The 22,965-nt window shown below is 37.7% G+C and overlaps 1 protein-coding gene across 1 annotated transcript in view; it reads right to left on the bottom strand.

The window, feature by feature from the left end:
* VPS41 (VPS41 subunit of HOPS complex) overlaps positions 1-22,965 on the bottom strand; it is a 284,325-nt gene that overhangs the window by 72,798 nt on the left and 188,562 nt on the right. The window contains exons 10-14 of the mRNA XM_007950103.1: positions 18,177-18,274; positions 14,392-14,521; positions 12,797-12,912; positions 9,882-9,938; positions 1,984-2,045 (exon numbers count right to left, since the gene is read on the bottom strand). Of these exons, the coding sequence (XP_007948294.1) occupies positions 1,984-2,045; positions 9,882-9,938; positions 12,797-12,912; positions 14,392-14,521; positions 18,177-18,274 (463 nt within the window). The remainder of the gene's footprint in view (positions 1-1,983; positions 2,046-9,881; positions 9,939-12,796; positions 12,913-14,391; positions 14,522-18,176; positions 18,275-22,965) is intronic.

Genomic DNA, 22,965 nt, shown 5'->3' with positions numbered 1-22,965 from the left:
ATAACATTTATGTTTTCTGCCCACTATAGACCTGTGTAAGCAAGAGGTCTAGTGTCTGATTACTTCCATTTAATTGCCATGCTTTTGTCAGGAGACGATTTGGCTTGGGTTTCTCACGTTTCTGCATGAACTGTGAAGAGAGGCATTGGCTGCCTTTATTCCAGACTATATTCTTAAGGGATGTTTGTAAAATGGACAGCCTTGGAAATTAGATGATGCAGGGAATGTCTCCCTCCAGAGCAAAGAGCAGGTTTGTTTACTGTTTGTTATTGTTGTTTTGTGTCCTCAAGTCTACCCGACTCATAGCGGCCCCTCCTTGGGTTTCCAAGGCAGTGTCACTATGGAAGTAGATTGCCCCATCTTCCTTCCAAGGAGTGGCCAGTGGGTTTGAACCATCAGCCTTCTGGTTATCAGTCAAGTGCCTTAGGCACTATGCTACCAGAGCTCCTGTTTACTGTTTAGTATAATGAAAAGAATGTCTTGTTCTTGAGCAAATGTCAGGCAGGTTTACTGTCCATAATAAAAGAATCAGATGTCTTAAGCTCAGAATTCCTTTCCTACAATACAGCCCACTGCATATGTGTATGCATGGCTACCTGGTCTTCTTTGTGTTTCCCTAGTAAGTGTGGTTTGGGGAACTGGTGCAAACCTCTACACAATAGAAGTCAGTTGCAAAGCAGGGACTAGAACCAGTATTTATGACCCCAAGCCCAATGTTTCTTCTTCTGCACCCTTCTGTTTTTGAAATTTCCAAGAAGTCTTTCCATGAATTCATAAATCTGAATCTTTAAAAAAAAAAAAATTAAAATCTCACTGTACTTTGGGTGCAAATTTACAGAGCAAAATTTGTTTTCCATTTCACAGTTCATGTACATTTGATTTCACGCCCCAATTACTATCCCGGATCATAACAAACTCTCCTCCCTTTCCATCCCTGTGACTAACCCCTCCTTGTGCCCTTCTTAACTATGCACTCTTGTCTGTCCAGCTTTCCCTCTATGTGACTGCTGCCCCTCTGGTGCCCCATGGCTGACTGTTCCGAGGGTGTATCTCCCTAGAATAGAGGGGCACATTACCCTGGAGTAGGTGTTCTGAATGTAGGTCTTTCTACTGTTGGGCTGAGAGCCAGTCTATGGGATTGAGTCCAATTCCAGGCCCAAAGGGTAACATGGGGCCATAGTCTTGGGGAGGTTCCACCAGACTCTATCCAACCAATAATTCTGATCATTTCTGGGTTTTTGAATTTTGTTCCATGTTTTTCCTCCCACTCTATCCAGGATCTCCAGGTTTCATCCCTTTCTGAGTGGTTGGCATTGGTAGCCAGGCACCAGTTAGTTCTTCTGCTCTCAGGGTCCATCATATCCTTAGACTAACTGTTTACAGATACCTTTGATTTTCTTCACTCTTCTTTGCTTCAGATGAGAAGAGACCAATAGTTGCATCTTAGATGGCGCTTGGAAGCTTTTAAGACCCCAGTGGCTACTCACCAAAGTAGGCTGTAGAACAAGATTTTTACATACTATGTTGTGCCAATTGAGCCTGGTGTCCTGAGACTGTGGTCCCGAGTAGGCAGGCCCAGTGATTCTCTCTCTCAAGGTGTTTGGTTGCCTTTGAAAGGTTATTCCAACTCTGTCTTCTGTTGCTTCTGTAATGTGTGTGGATAATTTTGCAGCACAAGTGCATATATAAGACTATCCTCAGCTAAATCTACCCTTGGTCATTTTTCCTTCATTGTTACTGACACTTGTCTTAAGAAATGTTAAGAAAAACATTTTTCTTTGGGTAAAGATGAGAGAGTAGGTGCAGTGATAACATATATTAATCCATTCTGTGGTTTAAACTATTAATACTCAAAAATTACCCTTGTTAGAAAGAAGTAAAGGAAAAAAGTGTCTCAGTTATAAATAATAGCTTATTTTTTATGGTTAATGTTGGGCAATTCTACTTTTATTAACAAATAATTGTAAAAAATGTCACTATTACCGTGCTGCTATGTCATACTCTCCTTTCTCCACCAGGTGATTGATATATGCCAAGCCAATATCCTAGGGAAAATGAAGTAAAGGAATTTCAAAATTAAACTGGAAAAACCAAAATGTATAGTCTCAGTTTCTGAGCAAGAAATGACATTAAGGTCAGTGACTACTGATTGCAACCTGTTTACATGTCTGTTTGCTTTATTTAATAACAATTATGTTTCCTTATTTCTTAAGCATAAGGAACTCTGGTGGCACAGTGATTATAGCACACAGCTGATAACCAAAGGTTGGTGGTTCAAACCAACCAGCTGCTCTGCGGGAGAAAGATAAGGCAGTTGGCTTCCGTTAAGATTTACAGCCTTAGAAACTCGATGGGGCAGTTCTACTCTGCCTTATAGGGTTGCTATAAGTAGGAATCAACTTGACTGCAGAATGTTTGGTTTTGGGTTTGGTTTTCTTAAGCATATCTATATTTAAATATACTTGTGTTTATTTTTTCATAAACTTTAGGATCCTCAAATTTTTAAACTAATTGTTACTATTTTAAAGACTTCTAATCTGCTCCTCTCTAAGAGATTCTTTAGAAAAGAAATCTCCAATATTAAGAAACATGCATGATCCAGGAACTTCATGTTCTTGGACCTACAGGTGTAATATTTGAGCTATCTCCTCTAGTACCAAATCTGAAGAAACGTTGTAAGAAAAACTAAATGGCAGACTATCATATTAAAGTGAAATATGAAATATCAAAGTAAATATTGATGTGAAAAAAAGCTTAAAAAAAAAACCAAGTAATTCCAACACATGAGTTTACAGAAGAGGAAACTGGTGTTCAAACCAGTGAAATTATGGCTTCAGTACTTATGTTTATTCACTTGATGCACCTTGGTTCTAAAAGGAGTTGAGGTGACCAGTGTCACCAGAAGTGTGAGAAGTTAGCTCTTGACCAACCTCCCTGTGACTCTATATGAAATAGTATCTCTATATAATAGCATTTTTATGAGACGCTTAATCTCATCACATATATGTGTGTGTGTGTGTGTGTGTATGTTGGTGCTCTGGTGGCGTAGTGCCTAAGGTATTGACTGCTAACCAGAAGGCTGGAAGTTCAATCTCACCAGCCACTCCCCAGAAGGAAGACTGGGCAATCTACTTCTGTAGAGATACCACCTCAGAAACTCAAGGAGGGGTCACTATGAGTTGAATTGACTTGATGGCAGTGAGTTTGGTTTGGAGTTTTTATGTGTGTGTGTGTGTGTGTGTGTATTGTTGCTGTTAAGTGTAGTCGAGTCATCTCTGACTCATAGCGACCTTATGCACAGCAGAATGAAACACTGTCTGGTCCTGTGCCAGCCCCATGATCCTTGTTATACCCGAACCCATCATTGCAGCCACTGTGTCAATCCATTTTGTTGAGGGCCTTCCCCTTTTTAATTGACTCTCCACTTCACCAAGCATGATATCCTTCTCCAGGGAATGGTTCCTCCTGACAACATGACCAAAGTAGGTGAGACAAAGTCTGGCCACTCTCACTTCCAAGGAACATTCTGGCCACACTTCTTCCAGGGCAGATTTGTTAGTCCTTTTAGCAGTCCATGGTACTCTTAGCATTCTTCTCCAACACCACAACTCAAAAGCATCAATTCTTCTTCAGTATTCCTGATTCACTGTCCAGCTCTCACATGCATAAGAGGTGACAGCATGTACCATGGCTTGGGTTAAGCGCACCTTAGTCTTCAAGGACACATCTTTGGTCTTCATCACTTGAAAGAGGTCTTTTGCAGCATATTTCCCCAATGCAATATGTTGTCTGATGTCTTGACTATTGTTTCCATTGGTATTGATTGTTGTTGTTGTAGAACCAAGTAATATGAAGTCCTTGATAACTTCAATCTTCTCTTCATCCATCGTGAAGCTGTTTATTGGACTAGTTGTGAGGATTTTTGTTTCCTTTGTATTGAGGTGTAATCCACACTGCAGACTACAGTCTTCATTCTTCATCAGTAAGAGCTTCAAGTTATCTTCACTTTCAGCAACAAAAGTTGTGTCATCTGTATCACAGGTTGTTGATGAGTCTTCCTTCAATCCTGATGCCACATTCTTCCTCATATAATCCAGCTTCTTAGGTTAGTTGCTCAGCATACAGATTGAATAAGTATGGTGAAAGGATATAAGATTGATGTATTCCCTTCCTGATTTTACACCAGGCAGTATCCCCAAGTTCTGTTCAAATGACAGCCTCTGGGTCTATGTACAGGTTCCTCATGAGGACAATCATGAGGAATCATGTTCTAGAATTCCCATTCTTCTCAATGTTATCCATAATTTGTTATGATCCACATAATCAAATGCTTTTGCACAGTCAATAAAACTTAGGTAAACATCTTTCTAGTATTTTTTTGCTTTCAGCTAAGATCCATCTGCCAGCAGCAATAATGTTCCTCATTCCACGTCCTCTTCCAAATCGAGATTGCATTTCTAGAAGCTCTCTGTCAATATACTACTGCAATTGTTTCTGAATTATCTTCAGTAAGATTTTACTTGTAAAGGTAAATAAAATTTCACATTCTGTGAGATCATCTTTCTTTAGAATAGGTACAAATATGGATCGCTTCCAGTCAGTTGGCCAGGTAGCTGTCTTCCAAATATCTTGACACAGCCAAGTGAGTGCCTCCAACATGGCACCCATTTGTTGAAATATCTCAATAGGCATTCCATCAATTCCTGGAGCCTTGTTCTTTGCCAATTCCTTCAGTACAGCTTTGACTTCTTCCTTCAATACCATTAGTTCTTGATCATATGCCATCTCCTGAAATGGATGAACATCAACCAATTCTTTTTGGTACACTGACTCTGTGTATTCCTTCCATCTTCTTTTGATGTTTTTGGCATCATTCCATATTTTTCCCATAGAATCTTTCAACACTGCAACTCGAGGCTTACATTTTTTTCCTCAGTTCTTTCAGCTTGAGAAATGCCGTGCGTGCTCTTCCCTTTTGGTTTTCTAACTCCAGGACTTTGCACATTTCATTGTAGTTATTGGCTTTGTCTTCTTGAGTTGCTCTTTGAAATCTTCTGTTCAGCTCTTTTATCTTGCCATTTCTTCCATTTGCTTTAGCTACTCTCCACTCAAGGGCAAGTTTCAGAGTTTCTACTGACATTCATTTTCATCTTTTCTTCCTTTCTTGTCTTTTTAATGACCTCTTGCTTTCTTTATGGATGATGTGCTTGATGTCATCCCATAATTCCTCTGTTTTTTGGTCATTGGTACTCAATGCATCAAATCTATTCTTTAGATGGTCTCTAAATCGAGGCGGATATTATCAAGGTCATATATTGGCTCTTGTGGACTGCTTTTAACTGTCTTTAACTTCAACTTGAATGTGCGTATGAGCATTTGATGGTCTGTTCCACAATCAGCTCCTGGCCTTGTTTTGGCTGAAGATATTGAGCTTTTCCATCTCTTCTTGCCACAGATGTAATCAATCTGATTTCTGTGTATTCCATCTGGTGAAGTCCATGTGTACAGCCATTGTTTATGTTGTTGAAAAAAGGTATTTGCAATGAATAAGTCGTTGGTCTTGCAAAATTCTATGATGTGGTCTCCAGCATTATTTCTATCACCAAGGACATATTTTCCAACTACTAGTAACTCTTCTTTGTTTCCATCTTTTGCATTCTAGTCACCAGTGATAATCAACACAACTTGATTACATGTTAGGTCAATTTCAGACTGCAGAAGTTGGTAGAAATCTTTAATCTCTCATCTTTGGCTATGGAGGTTCATGCACAAATTTGAATAATAGTAGTATTAATACGTCTTTCATTTAGGCGTATGGATATTATCCTATTGTTGACAGCATTGTTCTTCAGGACAGATTTTGAAACAGTCCTTATGACGATGAATGCCACAATATTTCTCTTCAATTTGTCATTCCTTGTATAGGTCATATGGTTGTCTGATTCAAATGGTCAAAACCAGTCCACTTTAGCTCACTAATGTCTAGGATATCTATCTTCATGCATTCATTTCATTTTTGACAACTTCCAATTTTCATACTTCATATACATATAAATTTCATACTTCATATACATTCCATGTTCTAATTATTAATAGATGTTTGCATGTATTTCTACTCATTTTGAGTCATGCCACATCAGCCAATGGAGGTCCCAATCCGTATTATTAAGGTCGTCTCTACTCTGAGGAGTCAGCTCTTCCCTAGTCATATTTTGAGTGTCTTCCGATCTGATGGGCTCATCATCTGGCACTGTATTGGACAATGTTTCAGGGCTATTCATAAAATTTTCCAGTAATACATCAGACAGTGTTTCACTGCTATTCATAAGGCTTTCACTGGTCAATTGTTTGAGAAGTGGATGGCCTCTTCCTTCTTCCAAGTCTGTCTTAGTCTACAAGCTCCACTGAAATATACACACACACATACACACACATATATGTATATATATGTATATACATATGTATATATTTATCAAAATTTGGATTTTTAACATCTACTTTATGTACAAAAGGTTTATGTAAAATTTCTTCCCAGATGATAGGACAGGTAGCTGAAGCCTATTTCTTGTCTACATGCCTGTTACGAAATTACACTGTATTAGGAAGTAATATTCTAGGTATAATTGATATATAAGGCAGCTCATTTCAAGAGTGAAAAGAAACTAGTTTTTCGTTTATGGTATTTTTATTTAGTCACTACATTGTAGGAAGCCATGTTTTAAATCTGCAGTAACCCGTGATGAAAAAGAAAGGATATCTATCTTCTTTATTTCTCTGATAACAGATCACATATTACAATATGGTAGAGGGCATTTCTGTCACAGTTCAGATGAGACAACGTCACTCTTTTAGAGCTATCCTTCCAGCCTATTCTCATGTTGTTATAGATTGAATTGTTTCCCCCAACAAAATATGTTGAAATCCTAACCTTTCCACTGGTGAATGTGACCTTGTTTGGGGAAATAAAATTTTTCTTTGCAGATGTTATCAGTTAACATAGATTTAGAATTTGGGGCGGGGGGTTCCCTCATCTTAATCCCTTCTGCCTTCTGCCCTTGTGGCCTCTTCTATGATAAAAGGAAAGACACAGAATTATCACACATAGGGGAAGACAGCATGGGAGAATCTGTCTACAAGTCAAGGAATGCCAAGTAATGTCCCAGGCTACAAAAACTGAGAAAGACAAGAAAGGATCTTTCCCTAGAATTGACAGAAATTGGTAGAAATCTTTAATTTCTCATCTTTGGCTATGGAGGTTCATGCACAAATTTGAATAATAGTAGTATTAATACGTCTTTCGTTTAGGCGTATGGATATTATCCTATTGTTGACAGCATTGTCAACCCTGAATTCAGACTTCTTCTAGTCTCCAGATCTGTGGGACAATACATTTCTCTTTAAAGCCACCCACTCTGTGGTATGTTGTTATAGCAGCACTAGGAAATAAGACACATGTCCATCCCCTTCTCCACTGTGGAGCTCATTCTGCCACTCATCCTCTTTCTCCTGTACTCCTTTAGCTTCAACCTTTATTTTAGCTGTTTTTCTCTGGCAAAAGCATGTTTACATGTCCCTCATACACAAAATACTCAACAACCATTTCATGATGTCACAACCTCCTGCTATAGTCCTCACTCTCCTCTACTTCACAGCCCAACCTAATAGCTTAATTTAATTCTATTTCATAACCTACTTCACTCCCTATAATATGCTCAGAATAAATAATGCATATATTGAAAATTAATTAGTTACATACTTATTACCAAATCCAACGTACAGCTGTCTAGTTGGGTTTGACTTTGACTTGTTTATGTCAACTATCTAAGCAATTAATTATTTTTACCCTGAAATGTGCTCCTTTCTCAACTCCCATAAGACAACATTCCTCTGTTCCAAACCTGTTTTGTATATATCATCCTTGAATGTAAAAGTTCCCAATGGTTCCTTTCACTGTCTTCTGTTCTCTGATGTCATACAGTCACGTGGACTGATCCAAACTCATACATTCAACTGATGCTGCTTTGCTGATGACTCTCTTAAATGTATTTCTGAGTTTTTCTTTTTCCTGAACTCCACTGGGATGGCCCATTGGTGCTTAAAAACTCAGCATGCTAACAACAAAATTCATCATGTCCCATAATCCTATCCCTCCCACTGAATGGCACTATGGCAACACCATCTACCTTCAGGCCCAAGTTTAAAGTCTAGAGTCAGTGCAGACTTTCTCGTCCTCCTGCCCACATGCAATCAGCCACCATATCCTGAAGATTCTACTTTACCACATCTTCAATTTATCTTTACCTCTCCACTCCTAAGGACACTGTGCAGGTCTCCTACACAGATTATCAAAAGGCCTCCTAATTGATCATCTCAGCTGGAATTCTTTTGACCCTGTTACCACTAGGGAATCATTCTAAAAAGCAAATCTGACATGATACTGAAAGCTTAAATTGTCTTCTAGAGCTTCCAAGATGAAGCCAAGTTCTAATTATACACAGTTCTTCAGCATCTGGCTTGTATTATCACTGTAGTAAACCCCTCAACTGCCTCATTTATCCAAGAAGGTCCAGTGATACCACATCTCTGTACCTTCACATAAGGAGCTCTGGTGGTGTAATGCCTAAGGCATTTGACTGCTAACCAGAAAGTTGGCGGTTCAAACCCACCAGTCATTCCATAGAAGGAAGACTGGGCAATCTATTTCCATAAAGATTTGCTGCTTTGGAAACCCAATGGGGGTTGCCATCAACTCAATGGCAGTGAATTTGGTAATTTTTTTTTGGTTCCTTCACATATGCTATTCTACTGTCTCGAATGCCTTCTACTCTACTTCTAGATAATCTTACTTATTCTCCACACTTCCAAAAGAAGAAAAGATGCTCTGGTTCTTTCTTGATCCTCCTTTTAGTCCCTGAATTACTTTGCTTGTACCTTCTTTGGGATATAAGCTTCTCATCTGGAGTTTTAGAGAGAAATTTATGGTGAGGTAAGTATAAAAAAATCAAAACTAAAGAACCATTGCTGTGGAGTTGATTCTATCTCATAGTGACCCTATAGGACAGAATAGAACTGTCCCATAGTGTGCAAGGTTGTAAATCTTGACAGAAGCAGACTGGCACATCTTTCTCTCATGGAATGACTGGTAGGTTTGGTTTGCAGCCAAGCACTTAACCACTGTGCCACCAGGATTCCTTGGAGTAAATGTAGGCAAGATAATTTCTGCTGCAACCCACGTTACCACAAAAGACTGTTTCTAGTTTTCATCTCTCAACCAAGGATACTGAGCTAAATGATCTCTAAGGACCCTTCACATAAAAGGATATGATTCCTTCTCTGCCCTCCATCTGCACATTCACTGTCACATTTAGAACAATAATAACATGGGCTCTTCAGTCACTGTATTTTCCCAAAGTCCAAAATGTAATAAAAAATGTATTTCATGTCCTAGATTAATCTCCATAACAAAATCAATTGAGGCTGTTATTATGGAGATACGAAAGCAATCTAGTTTTATGAAACCACTCTTTTGATAAATTTTGTGATAATGTTATTTTACCTAGGATTTAAGGAAACTTCCACACACAAAACTGGAAAGCTTTGTATTCAAAGTATATTTCACACCCTGTGCCACCAGTGGTCCATTTCACAAACACAGTTTCCAAATAATCTAAAACTACCTCCTAGCTGGTGTTAAAGTCTCTTGTTTACAAGCAGGAACTGATTCGATAAAATGAAATATTTTGACCTCACAGGATAGAGAATTAGTTTGAAACAATATCTCAAAAGGTAGAAAGAATGTGTCCTTATCAAATTACTTTCAGTCTCATTATAACTTACTGAAAGGGAAAATCATGTTCCAAATAATAAAATTATACACTTACCAGAATCTTATGTCTTTTAATGTTCTTCTGGCTGATTTCAGCTGCCATCAAAGCTTCCTGTATTTACATAAGCAACATAAAAGAAGTGGAAAATGAGAGAGAGATACTGAAATTATATTCCCTGTATTTATTATGTTTTAAAGTTCTGGACAACATAAAGGCTCATTTTCTTTTGCCTTTTGCTTGAAGCACTGGAATTTTTAGTGCTATGGTTGAATGAACCTCACTCAATTCAAACTCAAACAAAGGCAGTCAACCAAAATGAAGATTTCCCTTGTTTCCATTGGAATTCATTTCCACATTACGATACACATTCAGACACAAATCAAAATACAACACATTCTTCAAGTCTCCAACAAAAGGATTTATCTGTCATTCTAAATCTTTGTGACATATATTGACAAGAGGGCATTTTTCTTTGTTTCAATAAGAAGTAAGCAAGCTCTGGTAGCATAGTGCCTAAGGCACTTGACTGCTAACCAGGAGGCTGGCGGTTCAAACCCACCAGCCACTCCTCGGAAGGAAGGTTGGGCACTCCTACTTCCGTAGTGATAACTGCCTCAGAAACCTAAGGAGGGGTCGCTAGGAGTCGGGGCTGACTCGATGGCAAATAACAACAACAACAACCATTAAATATTTGAAAATCTCTTGAGTTTTTTAAAAATTATTTTGGAAATTTTACAATTATTGTTTTACTATAAATGCTTAAAACATAAAATTATCTTTTCAAGAAATTACTGGATCTAACCAAAAACCAAACTTACTGTCACTAAGTCAATTCTGACTCATAGTAGTACCCAATGGGTTTCCAAGGCTGTAAAACCTTACAGAAGCGATAGCTTCATCTTTCTTCCACAGAGCAGCTGGTGGGTTTGAACCACTGACCTCTGGTTAGCAGCCAAATGCCTTAACCACTACACCACCAGAGCTCCTCCCTGTATCTAAAGCAACATGGAAAGTAGACTATGAACAGGTATCAATACTTGGACTCTAAATAATTTTTAACTTTTAAAAAAAGTTTTTCCAAATCTGTTTCTGTTTCCTCATTGATGTTTTCAGATGGTTAGAAACTTAAAACAATAAATTGTTGTTGTTGTTAGTTGCCTTCAAGTCAATTCTGATTCATGGTGACCCATGTGTATAGAGTAGATGTGTGCTAAAGGATTTTCAAGATTATTATCTTTTGGAAACAGACCACCAGGCTTGTCTTCCGAGGTGCCTCTGGGTAGGTTTGAACTGCTAGGCTTTTGGCAAGCAGTTAAATGCTTAACCATCTATGCCACCTAGCTGCTCTAAAAGCAATAAATAAGTGAATATTTTTTGGTTGTTTTCAGCTGAATAGTATAAGCCCACCCACAGAGTTCCTCCAACTAAACCAATACAATAATAAGTTTGCAGCTATTAACATAAAAAATGTTTTCTTTAAAAAAATTAAAATCACACTGGGGCATTATCTACTGACAACAGTTTCACAACATCCTTTTACCTGAACAGGTAGCTTAAACCATCCTAAGTGAATATAGCTTTACTTACATGTATGAAATAAACATAGCATGAATAATGACACTAAAATATCCAAATAGGCCCCCTTGAAACACTATCTTTAATTTCTTCGAAAATTCACAAAATAAAATTTCCAAAAGGTTGGATCTAACAACCTCATCTCTCAACCACCAACTCCTATACCAGGTAGGTAATAATAGTAAAGCTAGTCAACCTTACTGCAATCTTCTTTTCCTCCTAATTTCTGAAAAAAGGGAAATCTGGTAGCACTGTGGTTAAAGTATTGGGCTGCTAACCAAAAGGTCGGCAGTTTGAACCCACAAGCCACTTCATGGAATAAAGGTGAGGCAATCTTGTTTCCATAAAGATTTACAGCCTTGGAAACCTATGGGGACAATTCTAGTCTGTGGTGTAGTAAATTACTTAGTGTGGCTTTTCTAGCCATAAGTCTTTGTAAACTCTGTGGTGGAATTTGCTGTTGAGCAACTGAGGAGCTCCTGATTGTAAAAGTTATCCACCTGGGGCATTTCTGTTGGGTGTAACACAAAGCAATGTTCTAGGAAGTTCCTGCTGTCTCTCAGATGCTTAGAATTCTGATGTTATGATTGGTTAGTTTGGCCACTCTGCCAGGCTCAAAAGGAGGCTCCTAGAGGCAGAAGTCTCTCTCTGACTGCTGGTTGAGGAAGACATGCTGCTGAAAGAGACACGTGCTCCTGAAAGAGATACGTGCTGCTGGGAAAGAGACGCAAGAGATGCACTGCTTAGTGAGATACCGAGGGACACGCACTGCTGGGAGAGAGACTGTGAGAGACTGTTGGTGGAGAGACGGCGGGCTGGGAGAGAGACTGAATATTTTTTTCCTGAACTTGAATTGTAGCTGGTGCTTCCCTAATAAACCCTGTAATCTGTGAGTTCTATGTGGCCACTGCAGTGAATTATCGAACCCAAGAGAGAGATGGTGGGTGCTTTGGGAGGAATACTTGGTGAAAGAAATGGAGGGTGGCAGCATGTCTGGCCTTGCAGGAATGGGCCTTGGGCTCCTGATAGTGATTCTGTCTTCTTCTTGTGGGGTTAGAGGTCAAAAGATGTGGCCTCCTTGTCCTTTTTTGCATAGTCTTTTCTACAGAGTTGCTGTAAGTCAGAATTGACTCAATGGTAGTGGTTGGGTAATTCTAGTCTGTTCTACAGAGTTGCTGTAAGTCAGAATTGATTCAAAGGCAGTGAGTTTTTCTTTTTCTCTTTTCTTTTTATAATTTCTGGATAGGGTATTGGAAAGCTGTTAACCTTTTTCACATTTATGGCTCTAGGGTACTCCAACACCTGAAAAATATATGACAAAAACTGTTTATCCTCTCTGTATTACAAACTAGTTAGTACTTTCAAGAAAGTAAAATAAAGAAATAAAAAGCTACTTCATATTTCTTCTTTTCAAGGAGCCAGTCTATGTGATCATCTTGGTCTCGTTCCTTGGCCACTACAACATCTCTTGGACTCACAATGTAAAACAGTGATTCCCCTTCAGAGTATTCTATAGGTGAGAAAGGAAAAAAAGAAATGGGTCACTTAAGAGGAGAAACCTTGGCAATGGTTTCAAGGGACCTGTTTAGGCTACAACTTAAGAACAAACAGAAAACTCATCTATCTTTAGAGCAAGTATGTTTGGTTTTGTCAGAAGATAGGAGTAGAATAAGAGGTAGAGAATGAGAAAATATATTTCAGTGCTTTGAAAAATATTTAAGCATAAACTTATTTGAAGGAAAAAAGGAAGATGAAAATGAAAGGAAAAGAGGAAGTCTTGAAGAAAGAAGGAAGGGAGGGAAGAAAATACCAAATAAGTTTTAAAAATAAGGTAGGTTTAAAATCTGTGTTCATTCTGATTTCAACTAAAAAGGAGTACTCAAAATTCTCCATTACTGAATATTAGAATTCACCTACTGTATATAAACTTTATTTATGGCCATTTAGAGCACTGTTCTATTTTTATAAAACAATTATACCCCACAGTTGGCGATAAATGTTTCCTTCTCATCCAGGTCAAGGCCATCTAACATACAAATGACAGATGCCCCAAGCCCTGGGGACATCATCTATCATTTCAGCATGTTGTGCACAATGCCAGTCTTGAGGGTTCCATGAAGAATTCAATTATAAAACCTGTTCTGAAGGGTTTCTAAGTGTGCTGTAGAGTTTGCTCTGAGCAAAATATCTAGGTTGGATGCTTTCAGTTGTGAATTACATTTGGCCAAGGCTAAAACAAACTCTCATATTTTTCAGCTGATTAGAGGCTCCACACAGAAACTTCAAGTGTATATGGAATATTTCTTCATTTCCGTTGGCCAATATGAGGACTGAAAATACCTAAATAATACTGTTTTTAAAGGAGGAAAGAATTTTCAAGAAGTTTAAGTGTTAAAGCTTCATCAATTTGTTTTATAAGGATATGATGACACCCAAATACAGCTACGTCTGGTATGACTAAGTAATACTGGTTTTGCCTTTATTTCTGAGCAGTGACTAAGTGTATTCATTCATCTATTCAACAGCTATTTGCCAAATGCCTACCATGTGCCAGGCACTCTTCTAGGCTCTGATGATTTGGTCATAATCCTAAGACAACTGTGCTGCTATCACAGAGCATGCTTTCTAGGGACATAAGAGTTGGGACTGATACAATAGCCGTAAAACCATGTTGCTTGATACCATGTAAGTAAAGTGTAACAAAAAATAGCTAGGACAACAGAAAGAATGCAAGAACTAAGAGTTAGGAGCCTACTCACCTTCGTCCTGATCTCATCTCTACCCTTACCATTTGCTATGGGAGCACGGGCAAGTTATATAATATCTCTGGACTTCAAATAACCTCATTTTCAAAACAAGAGGCCTGCCCAGATAGCCTCTAAGATCCTTTCAGCACCTCAATTCAAATTTCCTTTTGTACCAGTCAAGTGGAAGGGGGGAAAAAAATGATGAGTATAAAAACTATAATGAGCTATTTATTATTTTTCACCTAAATGATAATCTCTACATTCATTTTCCTGAAAGCCTCTGACTGTCAGAGCATCAGAAGATATCTCTTCACACATCTCAGGAAGTGGCTGGATAATATCCAATCTAGGTCTGGCGCAATATTCTCTTTCCTGGGGGAAAAAGAGAGAAAAGGTTGATTTCAGTCACATTTCTATGAATTATACAAATTAACTCTAGTTAGCTGCAGTTATCTTGCTTTTTATAATTTCAGCACACATGTGGCTCTTCTAACAACATGCTGTGTAAAACCTCATGATACTGTTGTATTTTCTAACTGTTAGTGAGATGAACAAGGCAAAGCAGTTCTGTGTCCTCCAGCATGCCACTACTGAGGCCTGGGTACTTCAAGGAGAGTGGTAGCCCTAGAGGAGCTACTTAATGTTCAGGCCATCTTGTTACATCTCTTCCATATAATGTGTGAGGAAAGTAAAGAAAATTCACCAAACTCCTCCATTATCCAAATCATTCCTTCTCTTAGTAAACTTATTGATATAGCTGAGAAGCCAAAAATTAAGAGTTATCTTTAAATCAGAGCTTGCTGAGATGGTAGAAATGTTCTGTATTTTCATCAGTCCTTATGGTAGTCACTAGTTAGAGGTGGCTACTGAATATCTGAAATATGGCTTGTGTGAGTAAGAAACCACACTTTTTATTTTAAAGTAATTCATTTGAATTTGAATTGCACATATGGCTAATGACTATAGTATTAGATACTTCAGATCAAGATGGAAGAAAAAGACAAGCTCACATTTCTTGAGTGTAAGTCCAATATTCTATTAGGTTCATGTACATAGGTTACTCTCATTTAGTTCTCAAATTAATCCTGGACAGCTAAGCATTACCATTTTTAATGTTACAGATGCAGGAACTGAGGTTCAAAAAGTTAACTAAGGTCAAAATTACAAAAATAAATGGGGAGTATAAGATTTTTGGATAAGCTAGGATTTATGGCGAGCCTTAAATTTAAAACCAAGTCTGTTCTATTTTAAGTTCATGCTTTTTTGAGTATTCAGAAAAACAGTGTGATACTGATGCAGAAAAGAACACTGATGAGACGAACAGAATGAAAAAATTCCAAAATGATGTCCAACTCTCCAATTTTCCTAAATCAAATAGTAAGACTTGAAGATTTCTTCCATTAATTTTGTTAGAAGAACTGAGTAGCAATTACATTAGCTTCACATCCTGTATGTTAAAAATATTCCAAAACTGTTGTTAGCTGCCAGTGAGTTGATTCCAACTCACGGCGATCCCATGTAAACACATGGGATCCCATGTAAACACTATTAAAAAATAGTGACTATAAGAGATGAATTAGTAGATAAAAAACTAGTGAATATGAATTTGTAATTATGATTATTATTTGAAAAAAAGTCTCAAATTTCACACAACAGAAAAAAATTTGAAGGAAAAAATGGAGAGATCTGAATATTAAAAAATGTAACTGCTATTACAAAAAATGATAAAAGAATACCATAATAGAAAAATAGATTTGAACCAAATAATATAAAAAGTAACTACTTCACTATATGAGGAGATCTGGTGGCATAGTGGATAAGGCATTTGGCTGCTAACCAGAAGGTCAGCAGTTCAAACGCCCCAGCTGCTCCATGGAAGGAAGATGGAGCAATCTACTTCTGTAAAGATTTACAGCCTCAGAAACCCAATGGGGTCACTATGAATTGGAATCGACTTGATGGCACCAAGTTTGGTTTTTTTGACTTCACTGTATAATATAAAAAGCTACTTTATAAAGAAAGTATCAGAACTGTGATCCACCTTATCATTTTACAACTTTTGTTTACTGGTCAAAGAGCCCTTTTTATCTGTAACTCTCCTACATGCAGGAATTTGGTTATTGTTGATCTTTGGTCCTTCATATTTAGCACAAACCTTAGCACATATGTGTTTTACAACAATGAAAGAAAAGCCAACATTAGGGAAAAAGCTTAATGAATTAGACTACACCAATGAGATGAAATTGTATTCAACTATTATAAATGATGATGGAGACTATGCAGACATGTGGAAAGATCATGCAATAATGCTCATAAAAATAGGGCAACACAGAAAAGCCTGTAACTATGATCAAAACTATGTGAAAACATATATGCAGGTAAAAGGTTTAACACAGAAATATTCTGCTTGTTAATATGAAAGATTTAAAAATGAATTTTATTTACTGTTCCAGTTAAACCATCTCCAGTATGAGAAAAGGAGGAGAGGGTGGCCCAAAACTTGCCTCATTATTCCTTTTGTCTTGATATTATCAGTTTATTTTCTCCTTAAGGATTTAACATATATTTTGGTATAATATAAAATAAGTATCTAGCTGTAACTATCTATCCTGGCACACATATTTTAAAACCATTTCCAGACTCTCACTTCTTCCTCTGAAAAATTCCATTTTCTAATTTGTTCTATGAGTGGCCTCTCTTTGGTTTTTATTCTTTCTCAATATTCCCTTTTATTAATGCAGGATGCCTCTCTAGGTTTGTGTGTGTGTGTGTGTGTGTGTGTGTGCCAATTGTTTGTCAGGCTTTCCCCTTTTCATTTCACTGCTTTCTTCCTCATTTTTTAAAATCACATTCTCAGTCCTCCCCAAATCCCTCATCAAAAAGTATTGTATTTACTCCCTTGGGAGTCACTGCTTTTTCTTTATTTTCAAATAAATAAATAAATAAAATAATAATAAACTGATGTCCTGATAGGGCTTGAAACCAGCCCTATTGATTTTAGTAGGTCTGAGTGTTCACTTAAGTCTATAGCTTTTCATTGCCTAGCAACATGGGCACCCAGAGCTTCAGGTTACTATAGTGATAGCTTCCTAATGCAAGTGCTCTCTCTGAGAAATGCTCAAGAGCATCCACCACTTCAAAACTGGGCCTCTCAGGGTTTTTCTCCCAATTTTATGTCTTAAAACTTTGGGGGGGAAAAAAAAAAAGGATACAAACAAGGAGAGCCTACTTACTGTAAAGGGCTAGACAATCAATTGCAATTTCTTTTAGAGAGTCTCCAGGAGAAAATACTTCACTATAGGCTCTCTGCGTTTACTCCTATCCCCTTCTTGGAAGGACCCCTAGATTCTAACAATAACGATGAGATAGGAACAGGGCCAACCTAGGCTTCAAACTGAGACTGAGTGTCATGCTCCTCTAACAGACCATATATACAAGTATCACTGCAAAACCATGTATCATGAAATGTAGATGATCTACTGTTTTCTACCACCTATACATTTCATATCATTTGCATTGATAATTGAGAACGTACCACATTCCATTTCAAAGCAATAATCAAGCTACTCAGAACCACTAGGGCACTGGGAAGGAAATAAATATGTCTGGGCCACAAGAAATAATGAACTGCCATTTCTGTAATTCCCTCTGTCCACAGGGACCCCTGTTGTTAAAGCCGATCAACTTCATTGCTGTCATTTCTGCTAATGCACAGTGTCAGCTTAGTTTCTTTGCCTTTCAGCAAGAGGAATCCTTCATTCCTTTTGACTAAAATACTAAGAAAGATGGAAAAAAAGAAGGAAAAAATGACTTTCCTCTTTGTTCAACAAAAGGAACAAAGGCAGACAGTAAGTGTGGCTTCTGAAAGTAAATAAGTTAAGTCTACAGGGTAATCTCCTCGGACCCTATTTTATAAGTCAGGAAGTTCTGCTTCAACTATTGCAGAGCCTTTTCTCTGACAACCTGATCTGGGTATAATGCCAGAAGTGAACCCCTGAATATCTTTGCATTTAGGGAAAATAATTACCGTTTTTTCTGAAACCTCCTTTACGTAGGAAAGCACAACAAGCTGATCACAGAGAGGTGCAAGTCCACTGATGTAGAATTCAGTTTCAAACTGAGACACTGCAAACAAAAGGAATATTGGATTCACCATTAACAGGGGCAAGAAGCAGTACACAGTGGGAGGGATGATCTTCCGGACAGAAATTCTGGATGGATCCATTTTAGAAATCTAAGATAAAGGGAACGTTGGTAAATATATCTACACCATTTAGCACTGAAAAGTGCTTGACAATAATCAGTACTAGAAAAGGATATTTGGGAAATTATACTTGAAACTTTCATCACAAATAAGCAAACTGAACAAAAACAGCAACATGAAAGGTCAGGTGTGAGAGTGTACACAGCTGGTTAAAATATGAGAGAGTTAAATCATATGAAGACACTGTGAAACCTGCAAAGCTCAATGTACCTGTCATTAATAACAATAATGATTTTTTAAAAATGCCCGAATTCAAATTTTTTATGGTATTAGTGTGGTACAAAGGTTAAAAGGAATGCTGTTTATAATTATGAAACAACATTTATGTTTGGTATTAAACATATTCTGTAAGGATTTTAAAGTTGAAAAAAATACGCAAATAGAGATTATATTAAGATAAAATACCATTATTTCTTAAGTGAAATGAAGCTCAGAGAAAAAAGAAAAACTTTCTCTTTCCCTTTTAAAGCTCATCTTTAAAATTTAAAAGAAACAATGCATCACTTAAGAAGTGTATGGATTTAATTACAATGGAGCCCAAAGATCTGACAGAAAGTTCACTGGTAGAAGAAGTAAAAATATTACTATGGTATAATAATGAGCTGTTATAAAAAAATAAATGTTGTTTTACTACTTCAAGAAACTATGAAAGATCTACATAAATGGAAGAGCATATCATGGTCACGGACAGAAGACCAAACATTGTGAAAATGTCAAAATTACCCAAAGCAATCTATACATTCAATCAATACCAATCCAGTTTCCACCAATTTAACTTAAGGACATGGAAAAACCAATCACTAATTTTATATGGGAAGGAAAGAGCCCTCAGATAAGCAAAACACCGCTTACGAAGAACAAAAAAGCAGGAGGTCTCACACTCCCAGATCTCAAAACCTACTACAGAGCCACAGTAGTCAAAACAGCCTGGTATTGGTACAATGACAAACGCATAAATCAATGGAATAGAACTGAGAACCCAGAAATAGATCCATCCACCTATGGTCAGCTGATCTCTGACAAAGGGCCGAAATCCATTAAATGGGGAACGGATAGTCTCTTTAATAAATGGTGCTGGCAAAACTGGATATCCATTTGCAGAAAAATGAAGCAAGATCCATACCTCACACTGTACACAAACACTAACTCCAGATGGATCAAAAACTTAAATGTAAAACCTAAAACTGTAAAGTTCATCAAAGAAAAAGTAGGGGCAAACTATGAGGCCCTAATCTATGGCATTAATAGATTGTCAAACATAAGTAAAGAGCTGAAGATAAACTAGATGATTTGGTCTTTCTAAAAATTAAATTCTTTTGTGCATCAAAAGACTTTTCCGAAAGAGTAAAAAGAGAACCTAAAGATTGGGAAAAAATATTCATCAATGATAAATCCAACAAGAGACTTATTTCTAAAATTTATAGAAAACTCCAACATCTCAACATAAAAAAGACAAACAATCCAATTTAAAAATGGGCAGAAGTCATGAACAGACACTTCCGCAAAGAAGATATTCAGGTGGTTAACAAACACTTGAATAAATGTTTGTGATCAATAAACATTAGAGAGATGTAAATCAAAACAACGAGATACCCTCTTATCCTTGCACTAACAGCAAAGTTCAACAAGAGAGAAGATAACAAATGCTGGCAAGGATGTGGGAAGATTGAGACTCTCATACACTGCTAGTGGGACTGTAAAAATGACACAACTACTGTGGAAAATGGTATGGTGATTCCTTAAAAAGTTGGAAACAGAAATACTATTTGACCTGGCAATCCCATTACTAGGTATATATCCTAAAGAAGTGAGAGCCAGGACATAAATAGATACATGCACACCTATGTTCATCACAGCACTATTCACAATAGCAAAGTGATGGTACAACTTAAGTGCCCAGCAATGGAGGAATGGATAACCAAGCTATGGTACATACACACAATGGAATACTATGCAACACTAAAAAATAATGTAGAACCTGTGATACACCTTTTAACATGGATGAACTTGAAGGACATTATGTTGAATGAAATAAGTCAATCACAGAAAGTCAAACATTGTATTAGTCTATTACTGCAAAAAGTCAAGGAAAGATTCACACACGGAAGGAAACTCTGTTGGTGACCAGCAATGGGAGAGCAGAGGAGGGACAATCGCTAGATAGGTGAGAGACGAGTATTGATCTAAGCGAGGGGAAAGGGAGTCTACTAAAAGTGAGTGACAAACACACCACTAAGGAAAAAGAAGACACAAAGCGGTGCACAAGAGGTACAGACAACAAAGATAAATATTTTTACATACATAATACCATATTATCAGTAATAATAAACATTAATCTATGGGCGGGTCCATAGATAGACAGGTTGAATGATCAGGCATGTCTAGGCAAAAGGGAATACACCCATGACCATATATAAGTTTGGCAGACAGTATTTCTACATACATATCTGTATGTGCTATGAGAATGTTCATGGTATAATAGAGCTAACAGAGCAAAGTTATGATAACTTCTTAGTCACAGCCAACCACCCTGGGGCTATGGTTGCAAGGGATATCAAGCTCAATTGCCATAATATACCACACATAAACATTGTTTTACATTCTACTTCGGTGAGTAATGACTGGGGTCTGAAAAGCTTGCAAGCAGCCATCTAAGATGCAACAACTGGTCTCCCCTTGTCTGGAGGAAAGAAGAATGAAGAAAACTAAAGACTTCTATAGAAAACTATAGAAATAAATAGTCCAAGGGACTAATGGACCATGTGAACCTCAACCTATATGACTCTGAGACTAGAAGTAGGTAGTACCTGGCTACCACTGTCAACTACTTGGAAAGGAATTACAATAGGAGATCCTGGAGAAAGTGGGAGAGAAATGTGGAAGAAAATGCAAAATCATAAAAAAGACTAGGCTTACTGGTCTGACAGAGACTGGTGAAACCCCCAAGACTGTGGTCCCTAATTATCCTTCAGTGAATTGAACTCACTCCCATGGCTACGAGCCAAACAACAGACAGGCATATAGGGTAAACATTTACACCAGTTAGATACACTCCTTAGACTCAGCAATTGGGAGAACAGAAGGCCCGTATCTGCACAGGGAGAGAGCTCAGGGAGCAGAAACATACAGGAAAGAAGGACAAAGGAAAGAGGTAACTACAGGGAAGAAGTGGGAAGAGAGCTGTTACACCGTGGGGATTACCATCAAGGTCATGAAATAAAATGTGTATGAACTGCTGTACGGAAAAGGAATTTGCTCTGCAAACTTTCACCCACATCACAACAAATAAATAAATGTGTTGTTTTAAGTGACTGAGCTTTGAGGTGCTTCATTACAGAGTAAAAACTGATGGACGCAGCATTAGGTCTAGAAGAGAGTCTTCCAGGAAATACACGCTGCACTTCCTAATTCACTTGGGAGTAAACACACATTAAGAATTCCTTAATTCTGATCTTTCTACTGTTCTGCAGTATTAGCTTCAGATTTAGTAGGCTTTTATGATGAAATTACCCTCTAAGGGAAACTAGGAACTCAGTGTACCATATTGGAAATAACATTGAAAGTAGGGTCAGGAAATTTTGGGTATAATTTCCAATTACTGTGTGAACTTAGGTAAGTCATTTTAACCTCTGAGGGCATAACATCTCCCATCTATAAAATGAGGAAACTGGAGTAGAAACAATATCCATAATAGAGATGAAACAAGGACTTATTACATATTTCTTCTTCATACACTCCCTTCTCTTTGCAGGCCACTTAGTGTTACTGTCTTTCCTATCTTCAAGGCTTGCTCCTTATACAACTATTTTCACAATTTATTTTTCACACCAAAGTATAACTGAGAATGATTAAGAAAAATTACCAAATGGTTAGCAACATAAACTTTAAAAAGGATGAAAAGAATCCAGTGCTGTCGATTTCGACTTATTACAACCCCATGAGAAAGAGTAGAACTGCCTGGCCCATAGGGTTTCCTAAGCTATACTCTTTACAGAAACAGATTGCCCCATCTTTCTCTCATAGAGTGGTTGGTGGGTTCGAACTGCTGACCTTTTGGTTAGCAGCTGAGCACCTGACCACTGCACCACTAGGGCTCCTTTTGAAAAGGATACTATTTCTTATTGTTTCGTTCTTGTTAATTTTTTTTTTTTTTTTTTTGGTCACAGGATTAGGCAATGTGATAATAAAGGTTGTGCGTCAATGCAGTGGGGGCCATGATTCTCAGTGGTTGGGCAGTTATGATGCAGTCATCCTCCATGATGAGATCTGATATAATGTAATCACTTATGCTAAGAGCAGCCAATCAGCTGAAAGGGTGTTTCTTTGGGGTTTGTGGCCAGAGTCCAGTATACATGGACATTCTGGCAAAGCTCCCTGCCTTTTTACTACATCTGGAACCTGCACCTGGCTCATTATCATCTGACCTCTGATTCTAGGGACCTGAGCCAGTGGCCTGCCTTACTGCCTGCCAATCTTGGGATTTGTTAGCCGCTGCATCCTGTGAGACAGCAGCCTGCTGTCCTACCTGTCAATCTTGGGATTCATCATCCTC

Source organism: Orycteropus afer, unplaced genomic scaffold (genome assembly GCF_000298275.1).
Source record: "Orycteropus afer afer isolate SDZICR_OR568_19922 unplaced genomic scaffold, OryAfe1.0 scaffold00263, whole genome shotgun sequence".
NCBI lineage: Eukaryota > Metazoa > Chordata > Mammalia > Tubulidentata > Orycteropodidae > Orycteropus > Orycteropus afer.
This window is presented reverse-complemented; position numbering and strand designations above follow the sequence as displayed.